Source organism: Manis pentadactyla, chromosome 13 (genome assembly GCF_030020395.1).
Source record: "Manis pentadactyla isolate mManPen7 chromosome 13, mManPen7.hap1, whole genome shotgun sequence".
Classification (NCBI taxonomy): domain Eukaryota; kingdom Metazoa; phylum Chordata; class Mammalia; order Pholidota; family Manidae; genus Manis; species Manis pentadactyla.
Window position 1 is genome coordinate 35,336,234 of NC_080031.1, and position 25,715 is coordinate 35,361,948.

General features: G+C 37.6%; 2 protein-coding genes across 5 annotated transcripts in view; one reads left to right on the forward strand and one right to left on the reverse strand.

Moving 5' to 3' along the window:
• Positions 1-4,026, reverse strand: part of LOC118921051 (protein NPAT) — a 49,387-nt gene extending 45,361 nt beyond the window's left edge. The window contains exon 1 of the mRNA XM_036902655.2: positions 3,817-4,026. Coding sequence (XP_036758550.2) covers positions 3,817-3,853 — 37 coding nt within the window. The 5' untranslated portion in view covers positions 3,854-4,026. The remainder of the gene's footprint in view (positions 1-3,816) is intronic.
• A 180-nt stretch (positions 4,027-4,206) lies between these two features.
• ATM (ATM serine/threonine kinase) overlaps positions 4,207-25,715 on the forward strand; it is a 127,434-nt gene continuing 105,925 nt past the window's right edge. For 3 of the 4 annotated variants that reach the window (XR_008993300.1, XM_057490683.1, XM_057490685.1), the window contains exons 1-5: positions 4,207-4,990; positions 6,679-6,780; positions 6,861-6,973; positions 8,148-8,293; positions 11,168-11,332. Coding sequence is in view for 3 of the 4 variants with exons in the window: in XM_057490683.1 (XP_057346666.1) it covers positions 6,709-6,780; positions 6,861-6,973; positions 8,148-8,293; positions 11,168-11,332 (496 nt within the window). In the remaining variant the exon portion in view is untranslated. The remainder of the gene's footprint in view (positions 4,991-6,678; positions 6,781-6,860; positions 6,974-8,147; positions 8,294-11,167; positions 11,333-25,715) is intronic. The other variant, XM_057490684.1, reaches the window with a different exon arrangement.

The window sequence follows — 25,715 nt, forward strand, 5'->3', positions numbered from 1 at the left end:
TTGGGGATCATGCCCAGTTTGGATGAAGCACAATGTGCATGACAGAGTATTTGGAAAATACAACTGAAAAGACCGAATGGGTAAGGATCATAAAAAGTTTTCAGTGTCAGCAATGGCATTATTAGAATAATGGAATATGAATAAACAATCTGAATGACAGATATTCAGTAGACAAAGGGCAATGTCATTATTACAGTTGCACTTTGGTGAATAATCATTAAATATAATGTCTTAGTGATACAAAGGTGAACAGGACCAGTGGCTCTTGACCTTTTGGGAATGTGCCAGTCCTGTGCTATATGACAGGAAACCTGACCCCATGCAGGCAATGTTTCCCAGGTTCCCTATCAATTGGCTCCTGGTTGTGTTCAATCAATGGCACATACTGGAAGGAGATTGGGGAAAGCTAGAAGAAGCTAAGTGTTTTTCTTCCCATTCCCTCTTTCCCTTGGGAGAATCTCCTTTGACTACTGCTCCCTCACCAGACAAGTCTACCTTCCATCTTCCAGTGAACTCAGCCACTGGGTGCTTCATCTCTCTTTATCCTCCTGATTACCACAGTGGCTTCCTGTGTTGCTACCCTCTGAGTTGGCTCATGTAAGCTGCTTGTCTTCTTGGCTTTTCTATCACTAGTGAAACCAATTCCCTCATTAAATCCTTCTACGTTAAATCTCAGATTGGTTTTAGTTTTCCTGAATGGATGCTGAAAGGAACAAACATACTGAGGAATCTCAAGACTATTCACTCATAAAAATGCCCCGCCTACACATAAACCGTTATAGTTCTGGGGCCTCCCAGAACACTTGCAGTTTGTTCACTAATCCCACATTAAAAATACTGTATAGGCTAAAAAGGTAAGTTTCAGTTTTGGAAGATAAAGTTTAGAGGTGGATGATGGTGGTGGTTACAGAACAATGTGAATGTACTTAATGCCACAGAACTGTACACTTAAATATGGTTAAAATCTTTAAGTTTTGTTAGGTATATTTTACAAAAAACAAAAGTGGAAGTAGACCCACATCTACAATAAGACACGGTACGGGTATAACAGAAGTAACATGCAATGCTGTGGGAGCACTTAAGGTGAAAGCACTAACTGTACCTGCTGGAAAAGGTTTGAGAGATTACATCTGACCCGAACCTTGAATATGACTGCACTACAAAGACAAGGAGATAAACATTACAGGCAAAGGATACAATATATAGGAATAGCTGGAGAAACTGCAAGTAGTTTGATATACCGGGAACATAGGCAGATGCTGAGTTGAGTATCAAACAGGAGAGGGAGGTAGGATCAGTTCTACACAGCACCTGGTATGCCACTGATAAAACGAAACTGGTGGCCCAGAGACAAACACTTTGATGTATTTTCGACTGTACAATATTTAAGGAAATTACAGCAAGGCAACAGCTGGAGGTAGCTGTGTAGCAAAGGCTGTGTAAGTGGAGCAACGAGGAGCAAGTCACTGCAGAATTTAGAGATAGGTAAGGAAGTACAGCATCTAAGCAGAGTTTATTATTCTTTAACTTTGACTTGTGATGATGATGTAAAGCATTAGAATATGAAGTGGGGCTTAGGAAATTGTTTTGTGGTGTGTGTGTGTGCACGTGCGTGTGTGTTTGTGTCTGTAAGGTTAAAAAAACCTAATTACGTCAACTCTAAGTTAGAGAACTAATTTCTCTATTCTTAGCATTTAGTGTCTGGAACATACTAAGCATCCAAAAATTGGCCGAAAGAACATTATGAAGAAAAGGAGCCAACATGAGATGGACTGAAGATGGGGAGGGGGTACTGACAGGAGAAGAATCATGAGCAAACAATAAAACGTACTATATTAGTCACTAAATTTTGGAATTTTACATCTTTACATGCTGATATGAGCTTCAAGGTATATAATACTATATGAAAAAGACTGGTGAGTATAAGATTTGCTTTTCTTTCTGTTACATACTCTTTTGCACAAAGAATGTATTTTTAGTAAGTACACAATTGTTTCAACTTTTAGAATAGGAGGTGTAGTGTGAATGCTTTAGGCAGATTTGTCAGTTAATAAGATGAATTGCAAGACTACAGAAGGCACGAAAAATGTCCTAAAGAGAAGTTATGTAAAGCATACTGCTAAGATCGGTGACAGTGAAAATAGAATGTGAATGACAAAGAATTTTAGTATAATAAGAAACAATGACTCTGGAGTCCTTGTGCATAAAAAAAATGTCAAAGCTGGTTTGTGGAGAATAAATACTGTCAATTATTCCAGTTTGAAAATCATACTGATGTTAGTCTAGTAGTTCTTAGCTGGTGGAGTTTGCCTCCCAAGTAAACTACTAGTGGAAATATCTGGAGATTTTTCATTCTTTTAACTGTGGTGTGGTAGGAAGTCCTACTGGCATCTAATGGATAGAGGCCAGGGATACTGCTAAAGATCCCACAGGACAAGTCCCCATAATAAGTAATTACCTGGCCCCAAATGTCAATAGTGTGGAGTATGACAAACCTTGTTTAAGAAGACTATGGTTACTGAAACTCAACTGGAGCACCAAACTGCTAAAACTCAAAAGTTTTTAAGCAAGCATACACATGGCAGAAAAAAATAAAAGTATGTCAATGTTATCTTAACACAGTGAAAATCTACTTTCAATTGGTTTACATATAAACCTGGTAAATATAACAGTTACAAGATGGCTAGCTTTTTCTCACAGATATAGAGGTTAACTGTACATACTCAGTTCTCCATAAAATGGGCATGAGATTAACTAAACATTAACAAAATACTGTTTTAAACTTAATTCATTAGTTTCTCCAAAAAGAGATGGTGGACACATTACAGTCTAATCTTTCCCACAAAATGTGCTTATCAAGAGCCCGTGCACAAACACCATTATGGGGGAATAGGGCTTAATATTCAAAAAATAAAAAAGAGAAATGGATTTTTCTAACAATAAATGGTAGCAATGGCTGTAGAGACAACGGTAAGTTTCATCACAGATGTTTACCATTTACTTTCGGGGATGTCGCCTATGATGCCTGTAAATCACTGGCTTGGGCTTTGAACTTTATAGTGTCGGGCTCTAGTTCCCAGCAGTACAATCCTCTCTATTTTTTCGGGGGACAAACAACAAAAAACCCGTTTCCCATACAGACAATACACCCTGATAACTAGGCCGCGGAACTAACCCTCCTCAAATGGAGGAAAAACTAACTTGGCCTAGAAAACGTCCAACGGGCAGGCATTTCGCCTAGGAAATTTCTTGCTAATATAAATAACAAGAATTGCTGTTGCTTTTAAAAAAATGCAACTGGCATTTCAAACCTCTATACTAGACGAATTACTGCGAGGAGGGTAGAGAGGGAAGATCCACCCCTATTCCTTATAGATTTGTAGTTGAGGCGAGTTATGAGAAGGGCGTCAAGGAGGTTTTTCTAGAAAGCTGGGTGGCTGAGGAAATCCGTATTTTTCCTGATTTGGTCCCAGGTCTGACACGCAGCTCGTCAGTCACGTTGACGACTCTCCTTCAGGGGTCCCAATTAAGTATGCAGGCCTGACTTTCCCTCCGAATCTGGGCCTCAGGCGTTCTACCCCGAGCTTCCGTGCAGCCCTTCATCGCCACGCAGCCTCTGAGGAGCGCAGCATCCACACACAAAGAGGCTTAACTTGCCCGAGCCTCCTGCTGAAGAAGAATCACCGCCAGTCTGAACTTGTAGGCGGGGAGGCAAAACCCTGAAGCTTCCTCACCCTGGGAAAACCTCCGGCCCTAAAGGTCCTTCCGTCCCGCTCAGCCTGGTCCAGTATTCCTCCCACCCGCGGCCGCGCTTACCCAATACCAGCCGGGCTACGTCCGAAGGTAACAACATGATCCAGACCGCAGAACGAACCGCAGTAGGAGACGAGACTCAGGTAAGAGCGACAGCTCGGGCGCCGCATCTCCCGGTTCCACTGGCGGCACAGAACCCGCGGCAATCTGTCCCGCCTCTTTCGCTCCACGCCCGCCAATCGCTCGGGAGGGAGAAAGAAAGGCGCCTAAATAAAGTCCGCCTCCGTTCCCCTAAGCACTGTCGTCATTTCCGTCCCCATACTTGGAGAGGTGGGGCTGAGGGGGCGAGGAGGCGGAGTGCAAGCTCAGGAGCCGCGCCGGACGGCGGGCAGCAAACACGAGGTCGTACGCCATTGGTGGGCAAGGCGCAGGCGCGTTTCCTCGGGCGAGCCGAAGGGTTTTAGGGAGCGAGTGTTTGGGACGCAGAGCGTGGGCCTTTTGGCGCGCATGGGCAGACTGTTCCCGGCTGCCGGGGGAGAATTCCTTCCTTCCGAGGGGGATGCTTTGCGATCACGCCAGGTTTGAACCGGAAGCGGGAACTGAGCACGCACACAGCTGGAGCTGCTGTGCTCTCGCCACCTGCAGCTGTGGTCGCCGGGGAGGCGAGTGCAGGGGGGATTTAGGCCTCAGCTTCCGCTCCCTTAAGAGATGCTTGTCTGGGGGTCCGAGTCCAGCTGTAGGTGCGCGGAGGCAACGCCAGGGCTTCTGCGCTGGAGAATTTGACCGTATCCGAGACGCTCTGCTCAAACCCCGGCCGCCCCGTCTCGCGCATTCCTCCAGAGCGGCCCTTCATTCCGCTCGTCACCTGATTTTTCCCGGGCTTCGTCGCTCTCTGCCTCCCTCTCTTTGAGCTCCTAGCGGACTTGGCCGTGAGCCATCTAAATGGCCTGACTAGAACCTCTGCGCGCCCCGTTACCCTGACACTTTAAAGTCCACATTTAAATAGATGACTAATCATCCTTTCCCCCTGTTTCGTAATTAGTAGTTTTAATCAGCAAGTACTTGTTCAGTCTTTAACTACAGTCGCGATGTTACCAGCATGGGCTGTGGAATCACACTGCCGGAGTTTGACTAGTGACTGTCAGCTGTGCGACCCAGTTGTGCGGTCTTCCTTGTGATAATCCTTGGCCTGTGGTGAGCACTCAACAACATTCGCTGCTGTTTTAACCAGGAACAGGTAAGTAAAAAGCCAGGGTGATAATGTGGTAGAGTGCTATGCTGGTAGAGGAGTGAATGAGGTTCTGTGCAGACAGCCTGGGAGACTTAATTCAGTTTGTGATGATCAGAGACCTGGAAGCGTTCACTTGCCCTAGAGGATGGTAGGGGCTTTCCGGATAAAACGTGTAAAGGCACAAACTGTAGAAGCTTCCTGTAGCTCAAGAGTGTGGCCTGGCTTTAAATAAAATAGATATGGGTATTTTCAACATGTTGAACTCAAGAATGGAAGAGATCACACTAGGAGAACATAAAGTGAGAAGCAAGGAGACAAGGATGTCCTTTCACGTGTGGGTGGAAGAAGAATCACCAAAAGAGACTTAAGGAACAGAAAGGAAGGGAATAAGGATAACTGGTAACATTTATTGAGCGTTTGCTATGTTCTGGGCCTTGCGTTAAACGTGTACATAAATCGTTAAAAGAATTTAGGGGTAGGTTGTAGTATTGTTTTTCATTTTATCTTTGAGAAAACAAGTTTAGAGAGATTAGCTGACTTGCCCAAGCTTATACAGTTTTAAGTGGCAGGACCAGGATTTTAATAGTACAGTCTGACTACAGAGCCCACACTCTTACCACTAGGAAAGAATGGCATGCCAAGGGCTGACTGATAACCAGGAAAATGGGATGTACGCATTATTGTCAAATTCTGCAAAGGGGTCAATTCAGGTTGTAGTAGGGACAAAGGGGTCAGACAACTAATAAATACAAATGGAGAAGAGATTTAGAACTGTCTGCCTCTGAAATAGATACTTACTAGGTAGTTTATTCTCACTGAGACTGTTTAAAGAGAGGGCAATAATTTTGTAGTAGGAATTTCTTTGGAAGATCGGATGTGGTCTCTCAGTTCCTTCCAATTTTAAGATTAAACAGGCAGAGAAACATAATCTGGAAAGATTGAGTAAAATTTATTGGGATGTATTAGAAAAGGATGTTCCTACCTTATTTATTCCCTCTTGAAATTTTTTTACGTGTAGATATAATAGAGATATACAAATGTACAATTTTTCTTTGTTTATAAACATTTGTAATTAACAAAAATGAAGCTTCTTCATAAAAAGACTCAAAAGGATTGAAACAAAATCCTTTTCTTATATGGTTTTTTAAAAAGGTTGTCAAAAGAGGGTTTGATTACATTAGAAAACCTAAAAGGAGGAGGGCAATTGCAGTGGCATTAAGGCATAGTAAAATATAGTTGACCTTTGACATTTGCAAGGGATATCGCTATATATAATTTCTTTAATTTCCTTTTAAAACAGGAATATCATTCTCTTCCTATTTTTGTTTATTCACTGAGAACTATAAAGCCAGTTAAGATGTAGATGCTAGTCAAAGCTTAGTAGCTGTGATAACCTACTGCGTATCAATTCCAAAACAGAAGCAATTTAATCTTTTGGTTCAGCGAAATGAGAAGTCACTACATATAAGAAAGGGTGTTTACAAATAGTTCAGAGGGTCAGTATTAAATCCTTAAATACCCTTTTCCTTATTTTTTGCCTGGCTGTCTTTTACTCATCTTTTATATTTCAATTTAAAAGTCATGTTTCTTAAGCCCCATGTACAAGTTCTCAGAACAAGAAAGTAAATTATATGATTTGTATTTTTATCCACAGTATGATATAGTTTTATATATGTATTTTTTTTTTTTTACAGACAGTGGTATGTTTTCTGAAATTCTGAACCATGAGTCTAGCACTTAATGATCTGCTTATTTGCTGCCGTCATCTAGAACACGATAGAGCTACAGAACGAAGGGTAGTAAATTACTGAGATTTAATCTTTCCTTGAAACAGTTGTGTGATCAGTAACCCATTATTATGTTCTTTGATTTTCAGAAAGAAGTGGAGAAATTTAAGCGCTTGATTCGTGATCCTGAAACTGTTCAACATTTAGATCGACATTCAGATTCCAAACAAGGAAAATACTTGAATTGGGATGCTGTTTTTAGGTATCCCATTCCAGTTTTTTTACTGTCTGTATTTTTCTCTTTTGTTTTTCTTCCTGTTGTGATACTATTTTTGATTATGTAGGTCTTATTTTTGCTTCCTGTATGTGCCTTGAATATGAAGTTGATGCTTAATATTAACATAGTTTTTTAAGGACGTGCATATAGAAAAAGTTAAAAATTTTAAATCATTTGTTTAATAAAATATCTCATACATGTCTTGCTTGCTTAGAGAGAATTCCTTTTGTATCAGTTCAAAAGACTTTATTTCAAATTAGAGTATAAAAGTAAGTTACAAGTCCTTCATTATTACTTTGACATCTTTAAATATTTCTCTGAGAAACTGCCATATGTTAAATAATAATAAAAGAGCAAAAGGAATTTTAGAATATTTCCATATGAATGTAGTTAAAACACAAGACTTAGGCATTTGAAAGATGATTGCTGGACTGGAGTGGCAAAAAGAACTGATGCATTTTTATAGGAAGACAGCATTTTCAACTATAAAATTCATTTATAACTAGAAATAGGTTGTAAGACTTAGGAAAGATGAATAAAATATTTTAAATTAATGTGGAATACTGAGAAAATTGGGAACATTTGCAGCTAAGGGGAAGTATGAGTATTTATTCTTGAGTGTTTAGGACATTTTTTAGCTCTTGGTACTAGGTGGACTGTTACAGATTTCAGTACAGTTAAGAAAAATGCATGCTTCATTTCCTTTGGTTACTTAGTTTATTTCAGATACCATGAATAAAGTTGTAAGCTAAAGATAAGTGCTATTTTTCATTAGCCAATCAGGTAGGCCAAATATGCACCTGGTATTCCTAACTAATCATGACTGTCTTCTATGCAGGCTTCATATTAGGGCTAAAAATGTTACCAACTGCCTAGAAAAGAGGCAGGTCATGTACAGAATAATAGGTGAGAGAGAATTGAGATCCCTTAATAGCACTATAAATGAAAGTTATAGATGAAGAGCTGGGCAGACCAGACTGTAAATTAGTGTCGTGGGGCTTAGGGCTTGAATGAGAAATGTAATTATTTCATTGAGTTGGTTCATTGAAGCAATGTGATTTAAATGATATTCCTACTGATGGCATGAAGGACTTCTGGAACTATCACAATAATTTGAGCATCTAATTAGTTCCTGAAATTCCATTTTATTTTCTTGAAGATTTTTACAGAAATATATTCAGAAGGAAACAGAATGTTTGAAAACAGCAAAACCAAGTGTATCAGCCTCAACACAGGCCATTAGGCAGAAAAAGATGCAAGAAATCAATAGCTTGGTCAAATATTTCATCAAATGTGCAAACAAAAGTAAGTGCTGTTATGTATTATAAATACTAGCTTAATAGATTATTGTTGCATGATTTTGGTCAGAATATGCTGAGATAAAAGTTGAGTGGTAACTCTAATTTCTAGTACATACAGTGGTTTTTATAATACTGTACGTTCAAATATTTAGAGGAACTTAAGCAGCATGAAATGATAGAATCTGAGGGTTGAAAGGATTTTTAAAAAATTGCTATTTCAACTACCCATGCCTCTTGGATCCCCATCTGTATGTGTCCCTAGCAGGTAGGTAGCCTTAATGATTAAACATACCTTTTGAGGTTTTTTTTTTTCTCTCTGAATAGCTTTAATGGTAATGAAAACCTTTCTCCTTTTGTTAATGCTTCTACCTTCTGAGGCTCCATATCTTGGCCATTTTTTATTATATACTTCTACAAATTCATTCTAAGATCACATTAGCTTTCTTAAGCAGTCAAAATCCACTCTTAACTAATACTGTGCTTATTATTAAGAAAAATACCATTTTTTGCTCTTGATGAGCCACATATCTGCCATTTCAAACTGATACAGTTGATATTTTGAAGAGTTGATATTTTTTAACCAAAATGCAGGATCTTTGTAGACTTGTATAAGGAAAAGGGCTCCATGCAGTGCTGAAAACCTAGAAGCAGAAATGTTTGTTTAGAAGGGACTCCAGCTCAGACTGGTTGCTCTTTGCAGATAAGAATGTGGCTTTGTAATAAGTTTAGTTTTAAGAGTCAGAAAAGCCCAACATTAGTAAACATTTTGAGTAGGACACAGATTGTTAGTAATATTTCAGATTGAGGTATGAGACTTGGGTCTAAAAAACAGTGGTTCAGAAAACCTAGTTTTCCAGCTCCTCTGAGATGGCAGTTTGTATGGATCGATAGCTACAAGCTCTTGTCAGGGACTCCAGCAGAGACAAAGGAAAGCTACACTGAAATATTCTGCACCTGCTTTTGCCCTGTATGATAGCCCTGCATCCATTAAAATTTGTTTTGGCTACTAACATTAGGTTCTTAATAGAGCTTAATATGCCTTTACAGAGTTTGTGAGTGAAAAATACCAAGCCCATTTGTAGCCTATCAGAAAAGTTTGCAGTTTATTATTTCACTTTCCAGTGAGAAAAACCTTCAGTTGCAAAGTGAACAATGGAGATCACATTTGAAAATACCAGTATATTGACTTATGGGAATAAGTGGATGAATTTATAAATGTAAGATCATTTAAATCGTTGAAAAGGGGTGCTTTTAAATAAAAGGTTTCTGTTTCTTTCATTTTTGACTTTGTAAACATCTTTAATCTCAGAGCAAAACCAGAGCACTACTATTATGTCATCTCACTTTTTCAGTTGGTTTTTCAAAGGGTTGGAGAGTTGATCTGAATTTAAACGCATGGCTTGCTTAGTATTGGTATTCAGGGTATGATGAAAGAAACGGAGATTAGAAAAAAAGAAGCGGCTGGGAGGAAACCAGTAAGCAAATACTGTTCATTCCTTTGTCTGTTTCTGCACAGACAAGACATAGAACCTGGATAATACAAACCCCAGCTGTGCAAAATGTTAAGTTCCATGAGTTTCCTTAAAGTCTCTTTATCCGAATTAGTTGGCCTTTTGAGGAGGATTTTTTAGAGGAGAATATCAGCATAATTCTTGAAACATTTCTCAAATTTGGCAGAGGAAGAAAATATATTGGAATTAAGGGCATAGCGAAGTATGATTTCATCCTGTTATTAATTTATGTGATTATTGAACAAATGTTTATTAAACATCTATTAGGATAGTTACCAGGCTATATGATGGAATATAGAGATTAATTAATTCCTTTCCTTAAGGATGTAATAGATCTTATAGATAAGAAAATGCTATAAGAACTAAACGGGAGAGAGATACATACAAGGTGTTACAGCATAGGATCATAATAAATTCTGCATTCCATCATTAGCCAAATGCTTAAAATTGTGATGTAAGCCATAAGTAAAAGTGATTGTCCAGTTATATCAGTGTATATTTATTTACCATAGCCTGATACTTCTGAATATGACAGTCTCATCATAAGAAAATCCTAAACTAGGATATATTCAGTTATACATGACTTAGGCCCTGATCATAGTTTATAACAAAAAATGTTGTATGCAATTTTAAGATTGTTAATGTTGAAATAAGATAAAAATCTCAACTGTGACATCAATGTAATTTACTGAAAATAAGGAATAGTTTTTAAATGTATTTTTGTTACCTGCAAAAATAATTCTGAATTTTCAGAAACATCATAGTAAATTACAGTAAATTAATAAAAGTGTAAAAATTATAGCCTTTCATATCTATGTGCCGTAAATGCTGTTAATAGGACTTGGAAATAATTTTGCTTTTCAAAATAAATATCCTCTTTATAATCTTATGTTACTCTAAGGAGTTCATTCTATTAAAAAAAAGTACTAAGAAACTTTAAATATTTTAAGGTCTAGTGCCAGAAATTGTGAATTACTAAGGATAGGATGAATGATTGTTTTTGCTTTGTATTCCTACAGGGATTGGCAAACTTGTTGTAGAAGGACTAGACAATAAATATTTTTAACTTTGCAGTTTTAAACTTGCTGGCTATATAGTTAATCCCTGTCTCAACTACTCAACTCTGCTGTTGTAGTGTGAAAGCAGACATCAACAATATGTCAATGAGTACAAATGTGTGTGTTCCAATACTTTATTTCCAAAACAGGCAGCTGGTTGGATTTTGCTGGGTCATTGTTTGCTAATCCCTGTTCTGTGAGAAGGAGGTTAGTTAATAGTAATTTCCCAAATGGAATTATTTATATAGCTGACATTCCAAGTCTCTTTAATTTATTTCTCTTAAGTTTTATTTATTTATTTTTAAATAGGAGCACCCAGGCTAAAATGTCAAGACCTCTTGAATTATATCATGGATACAATGAAAGATTCCTGGAGTGGTATCATTTATGGAGCAGATTGTAGCAACATACTGCTGAAGGACATTCTTTCAGTGAGAAAATACTGGTGTGAAATATCTCAGCAACAGTGGCTAGGTATGTTTTGAAGTTCATTGTTTGTGGATTTTTTTGTGGGAAATGAAATTTCACCAAAAGAGCAGTCAGTCTGTCTGTATCACCCAAATGACCTCAGCAGTTTAACAGTACCTTAATAAAATTAAATAGTTATAGAATCTCACCCTTAGCTTTCATTTATTATGTACTTCCTAAGTTATTGTTACTAATAGTGTGTTAGATGCCTACTATCAGAACTGGAATTATAGAATCGAAAGATGCCTTTCCTTTTCTCAAGGACTTGGCAGTCCAGTGGCAGGAAAAACCAGAGGAACCAAGATGATATAGATATGTTTGGATGCAGTGAGTTCACAGGTTGATAACACCTAAACTCAACTATGATTAAAGTAGAAAGAAAACCAAGAGAGATTTCATAAAATTGAGAGCAAGACAGTTTCAAGTTGGAAGGGGTGTGACATTTTCAGTGTTTAGAAATGATAAGACACAAAAGTGTCCTTGGATTAGGCAATTAGTAGGTCACTGGTAAGATAATGGAAATCAAGGTTTTAGAATAGGCTATTATAGGACCCAGTGTTGTATAAGATAAGTAGAATGGGTGCTAGGGAGGTGTCTAGTGTTGTTGACAGTTCGTAGTTGAGAATTAGTGAGGCCACGAAGGAAGTTACTGTCAGAGACTGAAACATTTAAGTTTTTTGATTTCAGAGGTGGAGAACATCTGGGTTGGGGAGGGTTTAATTGGTGGAAATGGATTTTGGCTTTAACAAGCTGACTTTAAGCCAGATGTCAAAGTTTTTTTACTATAAACACCTCCAAAAATTTAGAAACTTAGTATTTGTTGAAAAGTATTCAAGATAGATTGTGCTAAATTAAAACACATTTATCTATATTCTTTACTGTCATTTTATCATTTCAAAGTAAGATATATGTGGATCATAAAACCATGACCTAATCAGTGCCCTTCATTACATTTTACTGTTCCCACATGAAGAAAGGCCTTCTCAGCTGTTGCATTAATTTATGAGGTATCATCTGGGGCCTTTCCTGTTTGATTTAAACACCAGGGAGTCTGTGTCCCAAGCACAGCCCTCAGCAAGTCTAATGACAGTCTTTGGAAAAAATACCAGTCATATCTAGGATACTTCAAAATGTCTCTCATCAAATGGTCCATCCTAAATATTTAGAATATTTGCACATTTTAGACGATTACTTGTAATTGTGAGTCTTACTGAAAAAAGGCAGTCCTTCCTTTAGTCTCCTTATGATTCCATCATCTGGCATGTTCTTCGAAACCCCCTTTTTAAGTTAACTATTACTGCTTCTAATAATCAACACATTTGTTGAATTATTTTCTAGTTACCTCCCTTCTCTGCAACTTACTTCTCAAATGAGAACTGCTCAAGAAGTGAAGTTTAGGTTCAAAATATATTGTTGGTAGAGGTAGTGATTGAACCCATGGTAATGGATAAGATTGTCTAGGGAGAGAGCTTAGAGAGGGATGATCAGGTGACCTAAAACTGAGCCAACATTTCCATAGAAATTTTGGAGTCCACTTGCTGATTTCTACAAAAAATCCTGCTGGCATTTTGATAGGGGTTGCAGTGAATTATTGAATAATTTAGAAAGAATAGCCACCTTAATGTGGAGTCTTCCAATATATTAACATGATCTATCTCACCATTTATTGAAATGGATTTTTTTTTAATTTAAAGAAATCAGAGTTTTAAAATAGCAGAAGACTCAGACAATGAGAAATGATTGGTAGTTACCATGGGGAAGGGGTTGGGAAAGGGGAATGAAAGGGTACAAAAATTCTTCATATAAGTTGGTCAGAAGGATAGTACAGCATGGAGAATATAGCCAGTGATTCTGTAACATCTTTCTATGTTGACAGATAGTAACTGTACTAGTGGCAGTGAGGATTTAATAATATGATAACTATTGAACCACTTGAAACCAATATAAGATTGTGTTTTATACTTGAAACCAATATAAGATTATATATCAATGATACTTCAATTAAAAAATTAGTGTTTAATAATTATCAGCAGACAGAATTTGTATATTTTTGTTAGATTTTAGTGCAGTAGTTTATAAATTATATTGTTTATTTAAATTTCAATTTTCATATTCAGTGCTATTATACAGAAGTACAATTAATTTTTTTATGTTGATCTTGTATCCTGGGACCTGCTAAAATTATTCATTAGATCTAGGAGCTCTTTTGTAGATTCTGGGATTTTCTACTTAGACATTCATGTCATCTGCAAATAGTAGAGTCTTTTTCCTTCATTTCTGAGCCATGTGACTCTTCTTTCATTTTTCTGCCTTATTATATTGGGCAGGACCTTAAATGATTTTTTTTAACAGGAAAATGTACATAACATAACATTGACTATATTAACAAATTTTAGGTGTATAGTTCACTGGTGTTAAGTATATCCATATTGTTGTACAACTGTCACCATCTATTTTCAGAAGTTCTTTCATCTTCCCAAATTGAAAATCTGTACCTAATAACAAGAACTCTCCATTCTCCCCTTCTCCAGCCCTAGGCACCCATTCTACTTTCTGTCTCTATGAATTTAACACCTCTTATAAGTGAAACCCAACAGTATTTGTCTTTTTGTGAATGACTGATGTCACTATCATAATGTCTTCAGGAGTCACCCTTGTGATAGTATGTATTAGAATTTCCTTCCTCTTTCAGACTGGATATTCTGTTGTATGTATATACCACATTTTGTTTATCTACTCATCTGACATTGGACATTTGAGTTGTTATCATCTTTTGGCTATATTGTGAATAGTGCTGCTGTGAACATGGGTGTACAATTAGCTCTTCAAGTCATTGCTTTTGGTTCTTTTGGGTAGATACCCAGAAGTGGAATTACTGCATCACAAGGTAACTCTGTAAACAAATTTATTGAGGAACTGCCAGACTGTTTTCCACAAGGGTTGCACCATTTTACATATCCACCAGTAATGCACAGGTGTTCAATTTCTTCACATCCTCACCAACACTTGCTTTCTCTTTTTCTTTTTTTTTTTGGTAATAGCAACCCTAATGTGAATGTGTTTGAGGTGGTATCACATTGTGTTTTTAATTTGCATTTCTCTAATGACTAGTGATGAGCTGTTCATGTACTTATTGGCCATTTGTTTATCATTTTTGTAGAAATGCCTATTCAAGTCTTTTGCCTGTTTTTTAATGAGGTGGTTTGTTTTTTGTTGTTGAATGGTAGGAGTTCCTTTTATATTCTAAAAATTAATCCCTTTTCATATTTATGGTTTGCAAATATTTTCTTCCATTCCATAGATTACCTTTAACTCTGATGAGAGTGCCCTTTTGTGCACAAAAGTTTTTAATTTGATGACTACAGTTTATTTTTTCTTTTGCCTGTGCTTTTGGAATTATTTCCAAGAAATCATTGCCAAACCCAATGTCATGAAATTTTTCCCCTATGTTCTCTTCTAATAAATTTACAGTTTTTCCTCCCATATGATTTTGAATAGAGTGGTGAGATCAGACATCCTTGTCCTTTCCTGGTTTTAGTGGGAAGCATTTTAGTATTTGACCATAATAATAAGCATGATACTAGCTATTAATACAGGTTGAGGATTGTTCTCTTGTGTTTCTAGTTTCTCATGGTTTGATCATGAATGGATATTGAATTTTATTAAATTTCTTTCTACATTTACTGATAATCACTTTTTTTCTTTAATATATTGATATGGTGAATTCTGTTGATGGATTTTTCATAGGTGGAGTCAACCCATGTTCCCAGGATATACCCCACAGGTCATAATGTAATACCTTTTTTACATACTACTGGATTGAATTTGGAGCTTATTGCTCTAGGAAGGTTTTTAGCTATGAACTCAATTTAATAGATACAGGATTATTTAGGTTACATATTTCTTTTTCAATGACGTTTGGTAATTTCTTTTAAGAATTTATATATTTCATCTGCTTATTTGAATGTATAAGCATAAAGTTGTTCTTGAACATTACTGCCCTATTATTCTTTTATGTGTATGGGTTCTGTAGGAATATTGTCTCTTTCATTGTTGATTTCTGATCTTACCATTATTAGTTTTTCTCTTTGTTTTGGGTTTAATTTGTCTAGTATCTTAAGGTAGAAGCTTAGCACATTGATTTGATTGCTTCTTTCCTGATGTATACATTTAATAAAACTTTTTTTCTAAACTCTGCTTTAGTCACATCTCACAAGTTTTGACAGCATATTTTCATTTTTCTTCTGGGCAAATATGTTCTAGTTTTTTTTATTTTTATTTTTATTTTAATATCATTAATGTACAATTAGTTGAACAACATTATGGTTACTAGACTCCCACTATTATCAAGTCCCCTCCCCATAACCCAGTAGAGTCACTGTCCATCAGTGTAGTAAGATTCTATAGAGTCATTACTTGTCTTCTCTGTATATACTGCCTTCCCCATGTCCCCAACCCCCTACATTATGTGTGCTAATCATAATGCCCCGTTTTCCCCCTTACCCCTCCCTTCCCACCAATCCTCTCCAGTCCCTTTCCCTTTGGTAACTGTTAGTCCATTCTTTGCTGCTGTTCTGTTCCTTCAGTTTTTGCTTTGTTCTTATACTCCACAGATGAGTGAAATCACTTGATACTTTTCTTTCTCTGCATGGCTTATTTCACTGAGCATAATACCCTCTAGCTCCATCCATGTTGTTGCAAATGGTAGGATTTGTTTACTTCTTATGGCTGAATAATATTCCATTGTGTATACGTACCGCATCTTCTTTATCCATTCATCTACTGATGGACACTTAGGTTGCTTCCATTTCTTGGCTACTGTAAATAGTGCTGCGATAAACATAGGAGTGCATATGTCTTTTTCAAACTGGGCTGCTGCATTCTTAGGGTATATTTCTAGGAGTGGAATTCCTGGGTCAAATGGTATTTCTATTTTGAGTGTTTTGAGGAACCTCCATAGTGCTTTCCACAATGGTTGAACTAGTTTACATTCCCACCAGCAGTGTAGGAGGGTTCACCTTTTTCCACATCCTCGCCAACATTTGTTGTTTTTTGTCTTTTCAATGTTGGCCATCCTAACTGGTGTGATGTGGTTTTAGTTTGCATTTCCCTGATGATTAGTGATGTGAAGCATCTCTTCATGTGTCTGTTGGCCATCTGAATTTCTTCTTTGGAGAAGTGTCTGTTCAGATTCTGTGCCCACTTTTTTAATTGGCTTATTTGCTTTTTGTTTGTTGAGGTGTACGAGCTCTTTATGTATTTTGGATGTCAGCCCTTTTTTGGATCTGTCAGTTACGAATATATTCTCCCATACTATAGGATGTCTTTTTCTTCTACTGATGGTATCCTTTGTTGTACAGAAGCTTTGTAGTTTGATATAGTCCCACTTGTTCATTTTTGCTTTTGTTTTCCTTGCCTAGGGAGATATATTCATGAAGAAGTTCCTCATGTTTATATCCAAGAGATTTTTGCCTATATTTTTTTCTAAGACTTTTATGGTTTCATGACTTACATTCATGTCTTTGATCCATTTTGAGTTTACTTTTGTGTATGGGGTTAGACAATGATCCAGTTTCATTCTCTGGCATGTAGCTGTCCAGTTTTGCCAACACCAGCTGTTGAAGAGGCTGTCATTTCCCCATTGTATATCCATGACTCCTTTATCATTTATTAATTGACCATATATGCTTGGGTTTATATCTGGACTCTCTATTCTTTTCCAGTGGTCTATGGGTCTGTTCTAGTGCCAGTACCAAATTGTCTTGATTACTGTGGCTTTGTAGTAGAGCTTGAAGTCAGGGAGTGTAATTCCCCCTGAAGTCAGGGAGTGTAATTCCCCCTGCTTTATTCTTCCTTCTCAGGATTGCTTTGGCTGTTCGGGGTCTTTTGTGGTTCCATGTGAATTTTAGAACTATTTGCTCTAGTTCATTGAAGAATGTTATAGGTATTTTGATAGGGATTGCATTGAATCTGTAGATTGCTTTAGGCAGGATGGCCATATTGACAATATTAAGTCTTCCTACCCAAGAGCATGGGATGAATTTACATTTATTAGTGTCCTCTTTAATTTCTTTTAAGAGTGTCTTGTAGTTTTCAGGGTATAGGTCTTTCACTTCCTTGGTTAGGTTTATTCTTAGGTATTTTATTCTTTTTGATGCAATTGTGAATGGAATTGTTTTCCTGATTTCTCTTTCTGCTAGTTCATCATTAGTGTATAGGAATAAAACAGATTTCTGTGTAGTAATTTTGTATCCTGCAACTTTGGTGAATTCAGATAAAAGGTCTAGTAGTTTTGGAGTGGATTCTTTAGGGTTTTTTATGTACAGTATTATGTCATCTGCAAACAGGGACAGTTTGACTTCTTCCTTGCCAATCTGGATGCCTTGCATTTCTTTGTTTTGTTAGATTGCCGTGGCTAGGACCTCCAGAACTATGTTGAATAAAAGTGGGGAGAGTGGGCATCCCTGTCTTGTTCCCAATCTCAGTGGAAAAGCTTTCAGCTTCTCGCTCTTAAGTATAATGTTGGCTGTGGGTTTGTCATATATGGCTTTTATTACGTTGAGGTAGTTGCCCTCTATACCTGTTTTGTTGAGAGTTTTTATCATGAATGGATGTTTTCTTTTGTCGAATGCTTTTTCAGCATCTATGGAGATGATCATGTGCTTTTTGTCCTTCTTTTTGTTGATATAGTGGGTGATGTTGATGAATTTTTGAATGTTTTACCCTCCTTGCATCCCTGGGATGAATCCCTCTTGATCATGATGGATGATCTTTTTGATGCATTTTTGAGTTTGGTTTGCTAATATTTTTTTGAGTATTTTTGCGTCTATGTTCATCAGGGATATTGGTCTGTAATTTTCTTTTTTTGTGGTGTCTTTGCCTGGTTTTGGTGTTAGAGTGATGCTGGCCTCATAGAATGAGTTTGGGAGTATTCCCTCCTCTTCTACCTTTTGGAAGCCTTTAAGGAGGATGGGTATTAGGTCTTCACTAAATGTTTGATAAAATTCAGCAGTGAAACCATCTGGTCCAGGGTTTTGTTCTTAGGTAGTTTTTTAATTACAGATTCAATTTCTTTGCTGGTAATCAGTCTATTCAGATTTCCTGTTTCCTCCTGGATCAGCCTTGGAAGATTGTATTTTTCTAGAAAGTTGTCCATTTCTTCTAGGTTATCCAGTTTGTTAACATATAATTTTTCATAGTATTCTCTCATAATTCTTTGTATTTCTGTGGTGTCTGTAGTGATTTTTCCATTCTCATTTCTGATTCTGTTGATGTGTGTAGATTCTCTTTTTTTCTTGATAAGTCTGGCTAGGTGTTTATCTATTTTGTTTATTTTCTCGAAGAACCAGCTCTTGCTTTCATTGATTCTTTCTATTGTTTTATTCTTCTCGATTTTATTTATTTTTGCTTTAATCTTTATTATGTCTCTCCTTCTACTGCCTTTGGGCCTCATTTGTTCTTCCCCTTCTAGCTTCATTAATTGAGAATTTAGACAGTTGTTTTGGGATTTTTCTTCTTTCCTGAGGTAGGCCTGTATTGCAATATATTTCCCGCATAGCATGGCCTTCGCTGCTTCCCACAGATTTTGTGTTGTTGAATTATTGTTGTCATTTGTCTCCATGTATTGCTTGATCTCTGTTTTTATTTGGTCATTGATCCATTGATTATTTAGGGGCATTTTATTAAGCCTCCATGTGTTTGTGGGCTTTTTCATTTTCTTTGTGTAATTTATTTCTAGTTTCATACCTTTGTGATCTGAGAAGCTGGTTGATGCAATTTCAGTCTTTTTGAATTCACTGAGATTCTTTTTGTGGCCTAGTATATGATCTATTCTTGAAAATGTTCCATGTGCACTTGAGAAGAATGTGTATCTTTTTGCTTTTGGATGGAGCGTTCTGTAGATGTCCGTTAGGTCCATCTGTTCTAATACGTTGTTCAGTGCCTGTGTCTCTTTACTTATTTTCTGTCTGAGTGATCAGTCCTTTGGAGTGAGTGGTGTGTTGAAGTCTCCTAAAATGAATGCATTGCGTTCTATTTACCCCTTTAATTCTGTTAGTATTTGTTTCACATTTGTAGGTGATCCTGTGTTGGGTGCATAGATATTTGATAGTTATATCCTCTTGTTTGACTGACCCCTGTATCATTATGTAATGTCCTTCTTTGTCTCTTGTTACTTTCTTTGTTTTGAAGTCTACTTTGTCTGATACAAGTCCTGCAACTCCTGCTTTTTTCTCCCTATTAGTTGCATGAAATATCTTTTTCCATCCCTTCACTTTCAGTCTGTGCATGTCTTTGGGTTTGAAGTGAGTGTCTTGTAGGCAGCATATAGATGGGTCTTGTTTTCTTATCCATTCAGTGGCTCTATGTCTTTTGATTGGTACATTCAGACCATTTACAATTACGGTGATTATCAATAGGTACATACTTACTGCCATTGAGGCTTTAGATTCATAGTTACCAAAGGTTCAAGGGTAATTCCCTTACTATCTAACAGTCTAATTTAACTCACTTTGTGTGCTATGACAATCACAAGCTAAAGGGCTAAAGGTTTTTTTTTTCCTCCTTTTTCTTCTTCCTCCATTCTTTGTATGTTATGAATCATATTCTGTACTCTTAGTCTGTCCCTTGGGTGACATGTATTTAGCCTTAGGAATACTACCATCTATAGGAATCCCTACAAAATGCACTGTAGAGGTGGTTTGTGGGGGGTAAATTCTCTCAACTTTTTCTTATCTGAAAATTGTTTAATCCCTCCTTCAAATTTAAATGATAATCTTGCTGGGTATAGTATTCTTGGTTCAAAGCTCTTCTGCTTCATTAAATTAAATATATCATGCTCCCTTCTGTTGGTTTCTATTGAGAAGTCTGATGATACCCTAATGGGTTTTCCTTTGTATGTGATGTTTTTTCTCTCTGTAGCTGCTTTTTAATGTCTGTCTTTATCCTTGATCTTTGCCATTTTAATTATTATATGTCTTGATGTTGTCTTCCTTGATTTCCTGTGTTGGGAGATCTGTGCACCTACATGGCTTGAGAGACTATCTCCTTCCCCAGATTGGGGAAGTTTTCAACAATTTTCTCTCTCTTTTTTTTCTGGTACCCCTATAATACAAATATTGTTCTGTTTGGATTGGTCACACAGTTCTCTCAATATTCTTTCATTCTTAGAGATTCTTTTTTCTCTCTGCGCCTCAGCTTCTTTGTATTCCTCTTCTCTAATTTCTGTTCTATTTACCGACTCCTCTTCTACTACATCTAATCTGCTTTTAAATCCCTCCATTGTATGTTTCATTTCAGATGTGGAATTTCTTAATGATTGTATCTCTGACTTAACTTCGTTCCTGAGTTCTTGAATATTTTTCTTTTCCTCCATAAGCATGTTTATTATTTTTATTTTGAACTCTCCTTCAGGCAGATTGGTGAGTTCAGTTTCATTTGTCCCTTTTTCTGGGGTTTGTGGGGTTTTGGTCTGGACCATGTTCTTTTGCCGTTTCATTTTCTGTGTGGTGCCCACTAGTGTCCAGAAGCTCCAGTCTCTGGAGCTGCTCAGCACCTAGAGTGAGTTGGTGGTCATAGGGGAGCAGAGCTGGGGCCTGGGGGGAGGAAAGATCTGTTTCCTGACTCCTGTCTGTGGTGCCTGTCTCCGGTGTCAGAGCCAGTGGGCCGAGCACACAGGTGTTAGCCTTTGTGCTTTGTGTCTGTAGCTGTTGTAGGTGGGGCCTCCCTCTGGCTGGGCTGCTGCCAGCGCAGTAACTGCCAGTTTGTGAGCAGGTGCTGGCAGGCAAGAGGAAGGCGCAGCAGGCTGCGTGTCAGAGGGGAGCCTTGGGGCTGAGTAGGCAGCCAGGGTGATGGGGCACCTGAAGCTCCTCAAAGTTCCCAACCTGCCAGACAGTGCTCAGACAACCTTGTCCAGCTCTCCCCTCCCCTGCGCAGCAAGCTCCATGCCAACCCCATCCCTTCAGCAGCCCTCTTGCTGCTAGGAAGCCTCTCAGACCGCCTGCCTTTCCCTTGTCCCAGAGTGGCTGGATGTGGATTCCTCCTCCACAAATGGCTGGAATCTCAGTGTCTCCAAATATTCCACCTGTCTTAGCATTCCAACTCCACTAAACTCCAGAGCACCATGCAATGTAGGTTTGTGCTCCCAAAGCATATCTCCAGGGCTGGGTGTTCAGCAGTTCTACGCTTCCACCCCCTCCCTGCTCCCTTTCTCTTCCTCCTGCTGGTGAGCTGGGGTGGCAGAAGGGCCTGGGTCCCACCGGATTAAGGTTTTCGTGTACTTTACCATTTCATGAGGTCTGCTCTGTTCGCGAGGTCTGTATGCAGTCTGGTGCAGCCTTCTTTCTTGTTGCTGTTTTAGAGTTAGTTGTATCAATTAACTACATTTTCATACTATTTGTGGTTTTGGGAGGAGTTCTCCATCTCACCTCTCATGCCACCGTCTTGAATCCCTCCATTCTAGTTTTTTTTGAGAGTTCCTCTTTCAACTGTGCATTATTTGGAAGTGTGTTGTTTAATTTCCAATTGTTTGTGGGATTTTCCTGTTCTTTTTTTCCCTTTTATGGTCTTCAGTCTCAGTATATTATGGTCAGGGAACATACTTCCTATAATCTAAATCACTTACAATTGTTATCATTTCTTTTATAATGCAGGATGCAGTCTAACTTGGAGAGTGCTCCATATGCACTTGAAAATAATGTGTGTCTGCTGCTGTTGGGTAAATTTTCCGAGAAACAGCAATTAGAGTCAGGTTGTTTGATGGTGTTCATTTCTAATAGACTGCCATGGAAACATGAGTGACAAGTGAGAAAATGGATTAGCAAATGCAGACAGCACTTTCAAAAGCTTTGACTGTGAGGCAAGGGAAAGAGGAGTCCTATTAAAGATGGGAATGACTGGAGTGTATGTAAGTGTAAGTGGAAGGATTCAGTGGAAAGAGTGGTTGAGTACACAGGGAAATTGATTATATATGTTTCCTATGAAGAAGAGCTTCCAAAGCAACAGCCCTAGGATTGTCCTAAGGAAAAAGATACTTTTTCTAATAATGTGGAAGGAAGAAAAGTTAAAAACCTCTAGTGGCTTTCCCATACGAGTTTAAAAGATGGACTCCTCTTCCAGGCCTTCAGAGCATTGCACTATTTTGTTTCTGATTACATCTTTGACCTTAACTCAAGGCCCACCTATATCCTTCATTTCTATGCTGTCGCTACAGAAATGAACCCAAACTTTAAAAAAAATGAGTTTATATTTCTAGAGCACTTTTAGGTTCATAGCAAACTTGAGCAGAAAGTATGGAGTTCTCATATACCTGCTGATTTCACACATTCACACTCTCCCCAACTGTCAACATCCTGTGCCAAAGTGGTACATTTGTTTGAATCAGTGAACCTACACTGACACCTCCTAACAATCAAAGTCCATAGTTTATGTTAGGGTCAGTCTTGGTATTGTACATTCTGTAGGTTTTGACACGTGTATAATAGCATGTATCCACCATTTTAGTATCATACAGAATTGTTTTGCTGTCCTTAAAATCTTGTGTGCTTCACTGATTAATCCCTCCCTTTGCCTGTTCCCTGGCATCCACTGATCTTTTTACTGTCTCCATAGTTTTGCCTTTTCCAAATGTCATGCATTTGGACTCATACAGTATGTAGACTTTTCAGATTGGCTTCTTTCACTTAGTAATATGCACTTAAGGTTTCTCCATGTCTTTTTATGGCTTGATAGCTCATTTTTTTTAGGACTGAGTAGTTTTTCATTCTTTGGATGTACCTTACCAAAGGACATCTTCATTGCTTCCAAGTGTTGGCATTTATGAATAATGCCTCTGTAACCATCCATGTGCACATAAGCTCTCATATCATGTGGATACATATCAAGGAGCATGATTGCTGGCTTGTATGGCAAAAGTACCTTTACTTTGTAAGAAATTGCCAAACTGTGTTCCAAAGTGGCCATTGTTAATTTTACATTAATTATCAGTAAAGCTTAATTTTTATTTGTAATTAATTTGAATTTAAAAGATAAGAGTGCTAGCATTTCCTTCTGACACTGCTGTGGACTCTCCCATACTTCTGTTCAGATGGGACAAGCTCGTTCTTGCCTTGTGACATTTGTCCTTTCGTCAGAGGCTGCCTTTTGTATGGCTGGTTTCTTCTCATCCTTTGCCCTTTCTAAATTTGTTACTCTCTTTTTATTTTCTCCATAGTACTCTGGTTGCTTCATAGTTACTGTGAAAATAAATAACACTTCTGAATAATTCATGGGTGGAAGGAAAAGTCTGAAAGGAAACTAAAGCATACTTAGGACAGGTTGAAAATGAAAATAACAGCATATCAAAATTTGTGGAGTGCAACTAAAGTTATGTTGAGAGGGTAATTTATAGCATATAATGCCTGCGTTAGAAAAGAGGAATGATCTCAAATCAGTAAGCTTCCATCCTAAGAAACTAGGAAAAGAAAAAAAAAATCTGATTAAACCCAAAACTTTAAGCAAGCAGAACAGCAGAAATCAATGAAATTAAAAGCAGGAAAACACTAGAAAAAAATGAGACCAAAAAAAAAGGTGATTTTTTTGAAAACATCAATGAATTCTAGAACATCTAGCAAGAGTGACTAAGATAAAAAAAAGAGATGACTGATATTAGGAATGAAATGAGATATAATTACAGATCCTTCGGCTACTAAAAGAATAATGGAATACTGTGAACAACTCTGCACATAAATTTCACAAGTGAATGTAAATGGTCCAGTTCCTTAAAAACCACACACTGTCAAAACTCATCCAATATGGAATAGAAAATCTGAATTTTTCTTTAACTGTTAAAGAAATTGAACACATAATTTAAAACCTTTCATAAAAGACATTTGGAACAAGACAAAGATGTCTACTCTCACCACTCCTATTGAACATTGCACTGGAGGTTCTAGCGAGGGCAGTTTAGACAAGAAAGGGAAATAAAAGGAATACAGATTGGAAAGGAGGACATAAAACCATTCCTATTTGCAGATGGCATGATAGTCTATGTATAAAGTCCCAGGCAATCTATGTTTAATGATGTTGCTTGGGGTTTTCTCAACTCTGAAACTTCTTTTTAATATGTTGTTTTACCATCTTCTCTCTGAGCTTTTGTTGAACTCATGGAGGGAGAGAATCTGGAGGCATGCCCTAAAGCCTTTTTTGAAGGATTTGGACTCTACTCTTCTGAGATTTTTGTTGACTGTCGTACACCAGCTTTTTAAATCACTTGTTAGGAGAGTACGTGGAATTCTGTGAGAGTTGGGATAATTTCCCACAACTAACATAAAAGCAACGAAGCTTGAGCCTTAGTCGGGGGCAGGCAGTTGCATTGTTGGCTGCTCTATTTCACCTCTCTGCACCTGTCAAAAAGAGGGAAATGATAACTCCTGTTCTTGTGTATTAACTAATGTTTTTAACATTTAGGTAAATTGTATATAGTGAATAAACTTCGGGAAGCACAGATGTAGAGGTCTATAAACTAATGTTAGATATGGTAGGAATCATTTGAAAAATCCTTTTCCTTACTATTAAAATGTTTGAGGTATTTATATTGTCCTTATTCTCTTGTGTTTAATATCTGACTACACTATTTCTGCAGAATCATGTGACAAATACAGTTGAAAAAGAAGATATCCATAGGTGTTATTCTTACTTTACTGAGGACTTTTTGATCTCTTTGTGGGAAGAAAATCCTGTATGAGCAACTTTGCTTTTCCTTGCATTGGGAGATAATTCTCAGTGCCTCTCACGCTTCTGCGTGTCCTGTGAGCAGAGACACTGATGGCTTTTATCCAGACTGATTTTTAAGTATGTGTGTATAGTGAGCTTTGGAAGATGGAGATGATGGCTTCCTTCAAAGCACAGGATAGATTTTCTTGCAGCCCATCCATTATAAAAGGCTTGGGCTTTCTCTCCTGTAACATAGCTCACTGTTTGCACTTCTGTTATCTGTCCCCTCTCACTTTGCCTTTGAGATTGAATAATTTATGCAAAAATGAAGGTACTCTGGCTGTTGTCATTGCTGGGAGAAATAAATTGTCCTCTTTAATCAGCAATTTCATTTCTTCTGCCAGCGTCAAGGAAACTAGCATTCTAATTTGTTAGTGTGATTTCTACTCTTCTGACACTGAATGCTGTGGTGTCTTTATTTCCTACATTATATGTATAACAGTAACAATATTACACACAGCAATAATAGTAGTATAACTTCATTCTGGTTCCTGGACCTGATTCCAGTGTGTAAGAATGTGGAGTCTTCCCACACATACCAACACAAAGCAATTCTCTAACAGCAGAGTGTTGGAGAACTCAACTCAATTCTAATGCTGTCTGCCTAGAGATACCACCCGATTCCCCAGGTTAAGGGCTC